Below are 13,762 nucleotides of genomic sequence, written 5' to 3'. Positions count from 1 at the left end.
GCTTGCCCGGCTCTAAAATGGTTCTAAATGCTGCTGTTTACTTTACAGGGTTGATTACATGTGTTTATGACTGTGATGTTGGGTTTTAATGCACATAAAATATTTTAGGACACTATTTGTTTCAGAATCTTTTTTTCTTCATTTCCCTTCTCTAAAAACTGGTGCATCTTATGGTCCGGTGCATCTTATGGTCCGAAAAATACGGTAGTTCTGGCCAATGAAATGTGAGCAGGAATGTTATGTGGGGCATTCTGGAATGTTTCTTAAAAGGAACTGAATCTTCTAGGTGTCTCCTCCTCCCTTCTCCTCTCTCTTTTGTCCGCTCCTGGAAGGCAGATGTGAGGTGTAGAGCTCCAGCAGGCATGCTGGGCCACCAGGTGGCCTTGGGGAAGGAAGCCACACACCTGAAGTGGCAGAGCAGGAAGAAAGGAGCCCAATCGCTGATGACTCTCTGAACTGTCTTTATCTGGGTGCATTTTACAAAGTGAGAATAAATCTTCATGTGAGTGAGCAAATTACTTAAGATTTTTCATGTATATGCACAGGGCCCTAATGCTAACTGATACAGACAAATGAGTATTGATTGGTAATAAATAAAGCACTGTCAATTTGATATTAACTAATCAAATGTCGAAGGGTATCGAGTCATTGACTCAGCAAATTCATTTGGGATTTTATCATATACACCAAGAAATAATATTGTGTGCAAGAGCAAACACTGTAGATAAGCTAAGCATCCATGCATGGGAACTAGTTACATAAATGAGCCTTCAGCAGGATAGCAGGCAGTGATTCCGAGAATGAGATAGAGTTGTTTGCATTGCTATGAATGACTCTCAGTTCATATTATTGAGTAAAAAGGAGTAAGTTACAAAAGAGCATGTGATTTTATCTCTTTTGTGTAAATAAATACCCTGTATATATGTATAATTTATATATATATATATATAATTTTTTTTTCCTAGCAGAAAACAAAAACCTGTTAACCAAAGGGTGAGAGGGTCTGGGAGTTAGTGTGGAGGGAGTCTTTTACTAGTCACTGTATATATTTTTGTATAGATTGAATTTTCTCTCTGTCTTTCTCAATATTAATACAAAAATTACTTCCAGTAACACACATTTGCTCAAAGTCTAATTTTATAAATTAATAGCACAAAGAGTTTTCACTTGTCAAATTTTCTTCAATATGATAATTTTTAACATTTAAGGTATAGTCTAATTTTTAGTCTGTACAAATTTAAATGGTTCTAATAAAGGTGTTGTTGTCCTGCTCCCATCTCCCTATCCCTGTCGTCCCCTCCCTCTTCCTCCCCACTCCTACTCTTACTCCTTCCTCCTGCTTCTCCCCCTCCCATAAATGTGTAGTGTTACAGACTCTCCATGAACAAAGTCTTCCCAGATCCCCTGTAGAAGATGGGGGAGACCAGAACACAGGAAAGAACCTCCCAGGAATGGCTAGGCCATGAAGGCATTCTGTGGCCAGCACTGGGGACAATACCAATATTCTGCCTGAACACGGAGTCCTGGGAACACTCAGGGCCTCCAAGTGGTTTTCGGCAGGTTGTGTTTCTTTCAGATGAGTGAGGACACATGTGCTCTGACAGTACTTGGCATGTGTCCGGGAGTTTATTTACTCAGGCGTCAAATGAAGGCAAAGGTTTATTTTGACTCTTTCCTCTACTAAGGAGAGTGGGATGAGGACACAGCAGGGAGATAGCAGCACACAGCCATTATCCACAGGCAGATGGCAGAAAAGGTGACATTTGTTTCCAAAGGATCTCAAGGTGAAGCTCCCAAGAGAATTGGCGCTTTAATTTCCGGACAGTGATTTTTATGGGAAATAACCTTAGCGGCTGGTTGTGTACTTTAATGATAAAATCTCAACCCCGATGACCCCATGGTCCAGAAAGGATTACTGTAGGACGTTAAGAAAACTCGGGTCTGAAGAGTGGTGAGTTCCACCTTGTAAAGCTGGAATCTCATGTAGGTTAACATGAGTTGGTAAATTCAGCGAGATGAAGGGAGGCATATGTGGGAAAAATGGGAATCTAGGAAATGGTCACTAGTCTAGGTATATTAGTCCCAACCATTGTAATTATTAAGTAGATGTCCCATTTAAGCCAACTTAAAGAAAAACCAGGATTTATTGATCCATGTAACTGGGAAGTTGGGTAGGTGATTTCAGACACAGTTGGATCCAGGGCTTTCAACAGTACAAGGATGTTGCCACTGGTTCTCTCCCTCAGCCTTGCTTTCGTAGGGTTGGTTTCATTGCCTACATGGTGGTAAAGATGTTACCAAGGGCTCTGCCCACCAGCTCAGCAGCCCCAGCGTCAGGTACCTCTTTCTAGTTCCAACACTGTCAGGAATGGTCTTCCTGGTTTAGTTTGGCATATGTGTTTATCTCTGAACCAATCATGGCTCCTGTGATCTTCTAGGCCCAGACCTGGTACCCAGGCCTGAAGTTAGAGTCACACCAGATTGGGAGTGGGAGAGTAGAGTTCAAGAGATGGCTCACAGGAAAATGAGTGTGTTGTTATCAGACTCAGGAGGATTCAACGGAAAATTAAATGTCTACTACACCAGTATAGACTTCCAAGCTCCAGTAGCAAATGAAAGGGAGAAAGGAGCTTATCCCTCCCACCCCCTTCTTTGAAGTGTTAGAGATTAGAGGCTCCCTGACCATAACCTAAGGCTTTGGTGCTGACTCTCGAGTCTTTGAGCAATGTGTTGTTATCCCAAATATTGGAGTTGAAAACAGATTGGGACCAAAAAAGACACACATGCTCTTAGGAATATTCCCAAACCTGGATGGGTTCCTGGTCTAGATTTCCCCAAGAGAGGTAAAATAATTCAAAAGTTTTCCTAAGAGCTTTATAATTCCTCCCCCAAACCTAAGGGAGCCAACCTAATTTATTTTTATTCCATGATTGCCTCTGTTTTTAAAACATTACAGAGCAGCCAATCACTGACAAGCTGGACCTATACTTAGGCATTCTGATCCCAAAGCAAGGGGAGTTCTTCTGTGTCTGCTGTGGGTAGAGCGGCAAAGAAAGTTGGTGCTACCTTCCAGAAATGTGAAGTTTGAAAAGATATTTCTGTAAGACTGAGAAATGTTGTCTTTCATAATACACAGACTGAGTGGAGTCTACAGAGACTAGGAAAATGCTGGATCAGAATGCAGATTATATGATCAGGTCAAGCAAGCAGAGAAAAATTCATCATTGCCAGAGCTTTTTATCATTAAAATAATAATAATAATAATAATAATAATAATAATAATGTCTGTGTGAATACAAGTAGCTCACCTCAGAAACTGACACCTGCCAATTCCTTTTTCTCACTGGGGAGAGTTTATTCTGAACTTCCTATATGCAAGGTAATCAGGCATAGGCCTATTTCCAAACAAACATTAGTAAGAGGAGTGGTATCGTTTAGAAATGTGAAGGAAAAAGACAAAGGGGTCAGTTTTGGCCAAAGAGAAAAAAAGGAAGCGTGGGTGATGGCCCTTAGTCATCTCTGTTCTCAGAAACTGACTGAGAAATAATTAGTGGAGAAGACACCCTGTCAGAGTTTAGATTGCCACCTCTAAGCGTGCTAGGCCATTTTCACAGGGCATCTGATCATTGCCAGCTTCCTTTATTTAGGAAGGTTCAGAAAGTTTAAGTAAGACAACCTCTCTGCTCCCTTCTCAGTTCCAGAACATGTCCCGAAGAGGAAACAAACTCTGGAAATGTCAACAACGGTTACTCAGTTTATCTGCCACACCTACTTCCTCAACTACAACTGTTGTGTGATTAGACCAGAAATGGCCCCTACCCAAGCCAGAACCAATTAAATTACTCTTTGGGGAGTCTGAACTGGAAGATGTAGATAGAATTTGCCAATATGGTTAAGGAACATGAGGGAACAGATATGTGCAATTGTAAGCCAAGGCATTAGGGCACCAGCTTCTGCAAATCAGCCACCCACAGGACGTATCTGATTCACAACATGTTTTGTCTGGCTTACAGGTGATTAAATTTTAAATGATTGCTAATACATAAACAATGGAATATGTCACACTTGAAAATGGATGAGCTTCCAGAGCAAACTGCATGGGAATTGTAACTACCTAGGAGTGAACATGGTGATAACATCGAAGCCAGACTGGAGGTGTGTTTGGGTCTTATCAGATTTTTAAAGCATACATTCAGAGGCCACTGGAGCTCCGCTGCACATATGTTCCCATGAGTATCCATTCAGGAGCATTAATGGGCACACCGCAGATTCACCTGCTGCCTGTGTGGTTCTACTCAGAGTAAATAAAGAACTGTCAGCAAACTTACAGGAGACAAGATGAATGAAGAATTCTGCTTTCTACAGGTGACCCAGAGTCCCCACCTACTCAGTTTTGCTACCCAGACCCTGACCCTGAGCCCGAGGGACACATGCCATTTTCATTTTGGATCCACTGTTTCATGTGCATGAGCCCCACAGGCCACGGAGCCTGCGAACCTGCACTAAATGAAGGAGCTCAGCTCAGGAGGGCTTCTGAGGGGTCCCAGTTCCTGGCCTGACTGAGGGCTGGTTGTTAACAATTCCTGAATTCCCAAGATTTTTCATACCTAGAGGGTGCACTGTCCCTTCTGCCTGCTACCCCCACACAATACACAGTTTATTTGAGCAAATTTGAGTGGCTTCAGACCTGATAGCCAAAGGAGCTCCAACTAAAACAACCTCTGAACATTAACCCAACAAAGGCAAGATGCCATGGAGCATGAAACCAGACTGTGTGGCTTAATTTCCGCGACGTCACCTGGAGCCATGGGTTCCTTTAAGAAGCCCTGCATCTACCATGTTGGTGGCCCCAGAATCCCTGTTGATGTGGGGTTCTGGCTTCATCCCACCCACAGCCTCTGGGCAGAGCTACTAGATCACAGAAGACATCAAGCTATAAAAGGGCCTTTATTTCTGTAGCCCTCACATTCTTAAGTTGTCCATTTGTGTATTTAGGAGATATTTTTAAATGTGAGCTTGTGTTTTGCTGAATTTTGGTGGCCTTGCTTAGAGAGATGGGGGGAAGTGGCCCTCAGTGTGAGCACTTAGAAACCTGAGTGTTTTCTGGCTCTTGCCCATGGGAGTGGGTGAGCAGCATGTTTTAGAGCCACGGTGCAGTTCTTTGCTCTTTTCTGTGAGTCAGAGTCATGTGTTATCTAAAATAGTTGGTGAGTGTGGGCAGGGCAATCCAAACATAATAGCAATTCATCAAATCTATTCCCAGGGAGACTGTGATCCCTCATCCAAAACCCCCGTGAGGTTCCGTATGGCTGTGGTAAGGGCCAGCTTGAGCACTCCCCTTGAGCTAACTGGTGCTGCTCAGCCTTGTAGATCCACACTTGCCCTGACGCTGTGTCTTTAGGGAGTTGGGAGCAAGTAGATTCAACCAGGTATCTAACACTAAGCAGGCCCATACTTGTGGCCGGGCTTCCCCAGTATCCTGCACAGAGTGTGTGGTTACCTAACAATGCAAAAACTCTTGAATGCAGTTCAAGACCCGGGCATGTTTGGGATTTCTACATTTTTAGAACATGTATTTGCTGATGTGGCACTCTCCTCCCACCACATACACGTGTGTGGACGTATTACTGTGCTGTTCCCATGAGTGTTCACCCAATAGCTCATGCTGATTGTAGGACCAAGGGCCAAGTTCTAAATCTACCTGGGGCCTGTAATGCTCAGCTGGCTGTTCAGCTTTAGATCACTGAAAGGGTAATCCCATGACTATTAGCCAACACATGTGAGACATGATGAAAGAAGGCTTCTGACTTGAAAAGGCCACGTGGTGATGAGCAAAATCCAGGCAAGCCACAGCTATAATGCATCCGAGCACAGAATGGAAGTGGCAGCGGCCATGCAAGGAGAAGTAGTTGTTAAAAGTATTGCAAAATATCAGTGCAGCAAACACTGAGCCATTTCCACGGATTACATGTGGCAAGTACCTGTTGGGTCAGAGAAAACTTTTAGAGATTGCTCTGCAAGGGGCAAAGAGGAAGGTTTGCTGGAGTAAGAAACATTTGATTACCACCTAGCCTTGCATCAGGCAGATATGTGACTGAGGATTTTCCTACGGCTTTCCTTTTAGTATCATTTTCCTTTTTTCTTTTTTAAATAGATTTTTATTGATTTCAGAGAGGAAGGGAGAGGAAGAGAGAGATAGAAACATCAATGATGAAAGAGAATAATTGATTGGCTGCCTCCTGCACACCCTCAACTGGGGATTGAGTCTACAACCCAGTCATGTGCCCTCACTGAGAATCAAATCGCGATCTCCTGATTCATAGGTCAGCATATAACCACTGAGCCACGCCGGGTGGGCCAGTACCATTTTCTTGACATCCCTCCTGGCTATCACACATCCCACCTCACCACCACCCATGCTTTGTGCAATCATCACTCTCTCTGTCCTCTTATATGCCTCATTTTTCTCCTGAAGTAAGTATTAGCCACTCTGTTGAGTTGTCTGAGATGATTCTAAGATTATTATTAACTATGAAATAGAAAAATGTGTCCCCCCTTTTAGTGACTATCATCAGAAGAGGAAGGACCTGTGGATAATAAGTTGACTTTTTTACTTTCTTGAAACCACAAATCATGGTTTAAGGCAGGTTCTGCTTAAGGCAAAGAAAATGGCGAGCAACATATGCAGCCATCCAAATAGGACAGTGTCCCTGCAAGGGATTAGGGTTGTTGCTAGGTATTGCTGCTTTTTTTGTGTGCGTGTGTGTGATTTTTGCGATTTTTGTTTTGTTTTGAGAACATTTCTCCTCCTTGGGTGCTCACACGGGCAGCAGCAACACTGGCTGGCACTTGGTATTGCTTTGGGACTGACCAGTCACTACAGCTTCCGGTTAAGAGTTTAACCCGAGGGTCCCTGTCCACTTTATGAGGACATTTTTAGTGACAAGAGAGTACAATTGAGTTGAAAAATTTGCTTTCAGACTATAGTTATTATAGTTTGAATCTCAACTTTTTGTCACTTGCAAAGACTAACCCAGAGCCCAAGCTCCATATAAATACAAAAAATATCATTTGATTGCTTTATTGCTTAAATTTGCTAACTTTTGAAAGCAATGTCATGGAGACTAAGGAAAGGAAGATCCTAGGATTGTTAAACTTGCTGAACATTTTCACTGATTCCCAAATTATTCCTGGAATGATCGCATTTGGAAGTATATCCTATGCAATGTATTCACCTGTTATAGCCCCAGGAAATGGCCATTTCAAATGGCAATGACTCCAGGAAGTAAATCCTATTCTTGCTAGATAAAAACCCCAATAAGACTTCATCTGCTTCAAAGTAATTTACCTGGACCTCTTTACTTACCTAAGTTAATGGTTTTTATCAATGTCCCAGTGCTCAAGGAATGTAGTAGGAATATTTTTTTTTCATTTTTTATAAGGAGAAATAGAAAAAAATTAAGACAAGAGCTAGAGCATGTTCCCTCTGAGTGTAGGTCTGTTTCTTTTTCTCCTATCACAATCCCATCACTTCTCTTGCTAATATTTTCTCATTTCTTTCTTAGTCCTAAAGATTTTCTTCTAATTTACTTCACTCTCAAATTCACCACCTCTCCAATAATGGATTTTCTATTCTCATCCCAGAGTCTTTCCTGTCAGCATTTAACCTTACACCATCCTCATTTCTTCTACTTCATGATTTCTTCCTTATAAAATCACAATTGGGTGGGCATCTGCCACCCATGCAACAACACTGGCTCAGTGGGAGATCTGATAAATCCCCAAAGCCTTACAGTCTGACAGTAGCTAAATTCTGTATCCACGGAGGTCTGACGTCCTTTTCATTTAACACGACATTCTGATTACCTATAGATAACTCCAGCCCCTTTGGAGTCCGTAACAACCAGCACCAATTTTGAATATTTCTTCCAATCTCCTAACATTGTGACAATTTTCTATGTTTGCTGAAGGGAGGGTGGTGCCACCGTGTCATGATATTCAAAGTCCTCTCACATACTTCCCTAATTTTCTTCCTAATTCTGACTCCCCACCTGCACTCTAGTCAAATTCAATGTTCATTCTGCTTACCCCTTGCTGGAGGAGGCATTGCTGTAAAGTTGTCTAGATGATTGACCGACAAAAATATGCAAAGACCTCACAAGACCATGGGCCTGAGTCTAGATTGTAGGCCTAATTAGAGAATGAGGAAAACTCACAATTGCACATAAACATGTTCCCATTTCAGCTTAAATAAGTCACTAATATAAAACGTAGCTGTCTGGAGAAATGCATTGTGTTTTGGGTCACCTCATCTTCAAATCCATGTAACGAGCTTATTTCAGATTTTTAATGAGGACCAAACCAAAGCTATTGAAGACTAGAAAACAAAGGAACTATATCATGATGTTATTGCAAGTTGACTTCTCAACCACCACACTTGAAGTGAGCATCATTAGCTGAGTTTAAATACAATAGAGATATCAGAGAATTTAAACAACCAGTCACACAGGAAAGGCTGTTTAAACAAGTTTCCAAAAATCAGTAACTAGAATGACATCTGATGTGGCATTTGCTGAGCAACACAGAGCAAATGAAAAAAATGTTAGTTAGACGTGGTGATGACTAATGATAAAATAATGATAAACTACCTAATGCTTAAATAACTGTGTGGGAGAAAAGGGATGACAAGGAGGGCAGAGCCTTTTGTATGCAAGTCCCCACTGGTGAGACCGCCAGATGGTTTTGAGCTTCCACCAGACCCTGTTTTGAAGGCGTCCAACCTCCAGAGGTAATCCCATAGTGGTTCCCAAAAGCTGGGAATCTTTTATAATTCAACAAACATAGCAATAAGCATAGCTCCCACCCCTGATAACTAAATCAAAGTTATCAGGGTATTCAATCTTCAAGCTCCAAGATGATCCTGCTGTGCAGCCAGAATCAAAAGTGGCAGCTCTAAGAGGTCTCATGACTTTGTATTTTGAGGGTGGACAAAGAAACTTGGTTTCCTTTCAGGATGGTGGACTAAGTGCATTCTATAGCTTCTTCATTCCTTCAGCAAGAGACTCAACTGATGATCCTAAAGAAGTGAAACTTCCAGTGAACTAGAAACGTGGATAAATCCTAAGGTACAAGATGTCAACTGGATTGATGCAAAGACAGAAAACTCATTCTAAAATGTGCACAGAAGACCATTGCCACCAAAGTGAAGAGGGCACCAAGACTACTCCATCCCCAAAGATGGCAAACACCAGAAGCCTGAGCATATTAAGGACCATGGACATGTAGGTTCCTGGGCACCGCTGCAGGAGGGACCAAGATTCATCTTCCAGTGATGCCCTTTCATCGACCCTTGAACCAAACAGCAGTGACAGGGTCAGTCTCCAGGTAGGGAGCCCAAATTAGACAGGCAGGGCCATGCGTCATGAGTCTAGCCATTGCCAGAGGGATGGGGTACCCGAACTGAACACCTCATTGAAATCTCACCCAGTGACTTATCCCTCTCCACTAGGAATAGGTCAGGCAATTCAGACCATCAATATCCCCAAGAAAAACATGGCAGCCTTATCAAACACTTATTTTTTACTGAGCAAAAGTTAGATTACTGCCAATTGCTCTTTTAATTTGGCTCTAAAGAGAATTTTTTTAGAGTCTAGCCATCTCTGATGATTTTGAGTTACATAGAGAAGATAGCTGGGTAAAACACACCACACAATTTCAAAAGGTAAGTCTTACTATCTCTCTCTCATTTGGCATATCTTTACTACCCAGAATAAAAATCCATAGAAACAATACGAATATAATTTTCAGAGAATTCATACATGGTGGAGTCTTAGGAGGAACTTGTAAATGAAGGAAGGCAGATATTCTCATCTCACTGATTACGAGCATTTTCCCTCATGGAATAACCAACTCGCGTGGGAACTTTTGTTTGCAGGCAGGCATGTATATAGGGCCAGAGCTTGTTGGTTTCTGTCCCAGAGAAGGTTTCCAGCACCCCCTTTGCCTGGTAATATTCCAGGACCGGTTTTGTGTGGTCTTCCTAAGCTTTCAGCCTCTGGATGAGTATCTCCGGGCTGTCGTCCTCACGCTTCGTGAGAGGCTCTCCCGTGAGATCATCCACGCCCACCACTTTGGGAGGGTTGAAGTCCACGTTGTAGACGCGGCCACTGGCTGGGTGGACCCAGCGGTCAGAGAGGCGTTGCATGATGGCCTCGAAGGGCACGTTCAGGTGCAGCACCAGGTGCGTCTGATAGGCCCTCTCCAGGGCTTCGGCTTGTGGGAGAGTCCAGGGGAAGCCACTGAGCAGCCAGCTGCAGGGAGCGAGGTTCTCCAGCTCCTGGAGGGTCAGCGGAGTCATGATGTTGTCCCGGATGAGCTCGCCCCGCTTCATGAAGGGCCGGGCCAGCACGCCGGCTTGTGTGTCCCTCTGTATGTTGTCTCGGAGCAGGTCTCAGCTGGGGAACTTCTTTAGTGCGAAGTGTCTGGTGATGAGCAGGCACAGGGTGTGCTTGCCGGAGCCCTGGGAGCCCATGATCACCGCGCGCAGCAGCTGCCCGGCCGCCCCCATGGCCGGCAGCCCGGCCGCCGCACTGGCAGCTGGGCCCCGGCCTGGCCTGCGCGCTCCTGGCTGGAGGCTCCGCAGCGCCGCGAGGACATGCGTGGGACACGCGCCATGAGCGTGCAGCCTGTAGAGGAAATGGATTTAAAAAGTAGACACTACCCCCGAAACCGGTTTGGCTCAGTGGATAGAGCGTAGGCCTGCGGGACTGAAAGGTTCCGGGTTCGATTCCGGTCAAGGGCATGTATCTTAGGGGGTGTGCAGGAGGCAGCTGATCCATGTTTCTCGCTCTCTATCCCTCTCCCTTCCTCTATGTAAAAAAAAAAAAAAAAAAAAAAAAATCAATAAAAAATATACTTTAAAAAAATAAAAAGTAGACGCTACTGAAGAGCCAATGGACAGGGAAACTGTCCAGACTGCATCTGGGAGGAAATAAGGGCAGCGGTGTGAGAAAAGAGGTTTCTGCTCCGGGCTGTCCCCACGGCTAGTTTACAAGCCAACTTGGCAGTGGCTAGTAATTTTTTGAAAATAACTTCTCAGAATCTTCCTTAGACAAACACTTCCCAACAAGAAGGCACATGTGAGATGTCCACTTCAGCCTTATTTTTAGCAGTGAAACATGGTTAACAACAGAAACGTTCACTAATAAGAGAATGGCTAAGCGAATCATAGCCATATTGTGGAAGGTCAGGCAGCAGCTAAAAAGACGGAGGCAGATTTCTGTAAGCTAACATGAAAAGATTTCTAAGACATAACTGAAAAAAAAGTTGCAGGGTGATATAATTTGTGTTCAGTTTGTGTTAAAGTGTGATGTAACTTATGTTTAAATATACCTGCTAAGTAAACTGGGAAGCCAAGTTTCAAGCAGTGGGAAGACATGACTTTATTTTTGTTTTTAAACGATTGCTTGTCTGCAAGAATAGAAGCAGGGGGGGCTGTCAGGAGGCTATTTCAACAGGCCAGCAGAGCGGTAAGTACTATTGAGCTTTGACCTATGAACCAGGAGGTCATGGTTCAATTCCCAGTCAGGGCACATGTCTGGGTTGCAGGTTCAGTCCTCAGTGGCAGGCATGCAGGAGGTAGCCAATAAATAATTCTCTCTCATCATTGATGTTTCTATCTCTCTCTCCCTCTCCCTTCCTCTCTGAAATCAATAAAAATATATTTGTATAACTACCCTATCTAATAAAAGAATAATATGTAAATTGACTGTCACTCCAAGACAAGATGGCTGCCCCCAAGAGGTCAAAGATGAATGCCCGCATGTGGACACAAGATGGCCAGCAGAGGAGGGCAGTTGTGAGGGACCAGGTCTGCAAGGGAGGGCATTTGTGGCAACCAGGCCTGCAGGGGAGAGCAATTGGGAGGGACCAGACCTGCAAGGGAGGGAAGTTGTGGGCAATCAAGCCTGCAGGGGAGGACAGTTAGAGGTGACCAGGCCGGCAGAGGAGAGAAGTTGGGGGTAACTGGGCCTGTAGGGAAGGGCAGTTGGGGGTGACCAGGCCTGCAGGGAGGGCAGTTAGGGGCAAACAGGCTGGCAGGGGAGCAGATAGGCATCAATCAGGCTGGCAGGGGAGTGGTTAGGGAGTGATCAGGCTGGCAGGCAGAAACGGTTAGGGGCAATCAGGAAGGCAGACAAGCAGTTGGGAGCCAGCAGTCCTGGATTGTGAGAGGGATATCGACTGCCCATTTAGGCCTGATCCTACCAGTTAGACATCCTTCAAGGGGTCCCAGATTGGAGAGGGTTCAGGCTGGGCTGAGGGACACCCTCTTCCATGCACGAATTTTGTGCACTGGGCCTCTAGTATATATATAAAAGCCTAAGCAATTGTTATGACCAGATGACCAGATGACCATAGCTCTGAGATGCACTAACCACTAGGGGGCAGAAGCTCAACACAGGAGCTGCCCCCTCGTGGTCAGTGTGCTCCCGCAGCCAACCTCCCCAAGTCCCTCCCCTCAGCCAGCCTGCCCGATCGCCTGATCAGAACTGGGCAAGATGGCCTGATAGGCTCCGATTGAGTCAGGCCAAGGGACCCCACCCAATGCATGAATTTGTGCACTGGGCCTCTAGTATATATAGAAAAAGAAAGTGCTGTTTAAATTTAATTTCTCCAGAGTGAGATTGAGAATCTTCTCATTTGTTTTTGGACCATTTGTATTTTATTTATGTAAAATTCTTAAATTGACAGTTACAAACTTCAGTTACTCCCTTGGGAAAATGTTTTCGGTTTCATTTATTCCAGGAGCTGTGTGAGACCCTTTCTTTGTCTTGGGGAGTCCAATTGCACTGGCTGAATACAGCATGCACAGGCTTTGCCTCACACGGTGCTAATCCTAATTAGAGGCTGCTGAGCCACCAACCCCGCAAACCACTTCACTCTCTTCCATTCTTGGGCCGCTTCACTTCTAAAAAAGATCCATAAAAATAATCTGATGGGCTGTTCTCATTCTATAAACAAGAGAGAGAGCTATTTCCAGAAGACAGATTTTGGGAGCACAAGCCTAATTTCTGTATTTGTGCTTTGTGGCAGCAGAGTAGCACTGCTGCTCTAATTTCTCAGTCTTCTTTTTTATTAGTTCTCTATTTTTGGTCTTTAAACATGATATAATCTCTTCTTGTTTCTGTTTCCAAAAAAAGTATACACTGAATACCTAAGAAGATTCAAAAGGTAGATAGATGGATATTTAATAGAAATTTGGCCTACATCCTGCAGCCAAGGAAAAAGAACAGATGTTATAATTAGAAACAGTATTTTTTTATAATACTAATTGATTTGGATGCTATTGTTGACTTTTAGAATAATTAATTACATACAAAAAAAAAAAAAAAAAAAAAAAGGATCCCACCAAGGCCTTTCTATCCTGGATAGATTTAGACATCTGGTATATTCACCCTTTACTTGAGGTACCTAATTTGGTATCAGACTCCGGTCCCAGAATATGCCAGAGAGAGTATCTGCAGAGAGTGGGTATCATTGGTTTGACTGCAGGTGTGAGTGGGAGAGGATGGGCCCCAGAGCAGCATAGAGGAGGCACACTCCACGTGGGCCTGCTGGGCCCTGGCAGACCCCCTAAGCACACTGTGTCATTCTGGCTCCTGAAACCACCTCGCCTCTTCCTCCTTTTCCAAACTGCTGTCACATAAGCTGTTTGAGAAAAATGGTTATGAAACTCGGTCTTGATGGCATCTGATGAGAGATT

General features: G+C 44.0%; 2 protein-coding genes across 2 annotated transcripts in view; one reads left to right on the top strand and one right to left on the bottom strand.

The window, feature by feature from the left end:
• CCDC112 (coiled-coil domain containing 112) overlaps positions 1-13,762 on the top strand; it is a 114,306-nt gene that overhangs the window by 25,142 nt on the left and 75,402 nt on the right. The gene's annotated exons all lie outside the window — the stretch shown is intronic.
• On the bottom strand, positions 6,737-11,919 carry LOC311620841 (GTP:AMP phosphotransferase AK3, mitochondrial-like). Its single transcript, XM_084880533.1, has one exon. It carries the CDS (start codon positions 10,388-10,390, stop codon positions 10,040-10,042), a length of 351 nt encoding a protein of 116 aa, XP_084736659.1. The 5' UTR covers positions 10,391-11,919; the 3' UTR covers positions 6,737-10,039.

The sequence above is a fragment of the Pipistrellus hanaki genome, assembly GCF_964339955.1.
Source record: "Pipistrellus hanaki genome assembly, chromosome: 4".
In the NCBI taxonomy this organism is placed as follows: Eukaryota; Metazoa; Chordata; class Mammalia; order Chiroptera; family Vespertilionidae; genus Pipistrellus; species Pipistrellus hanaki.
Note: the sequence above shows the minus strand (reverse complement) of the source record. Positions and strands in the feature narration are given on the sequence as shown.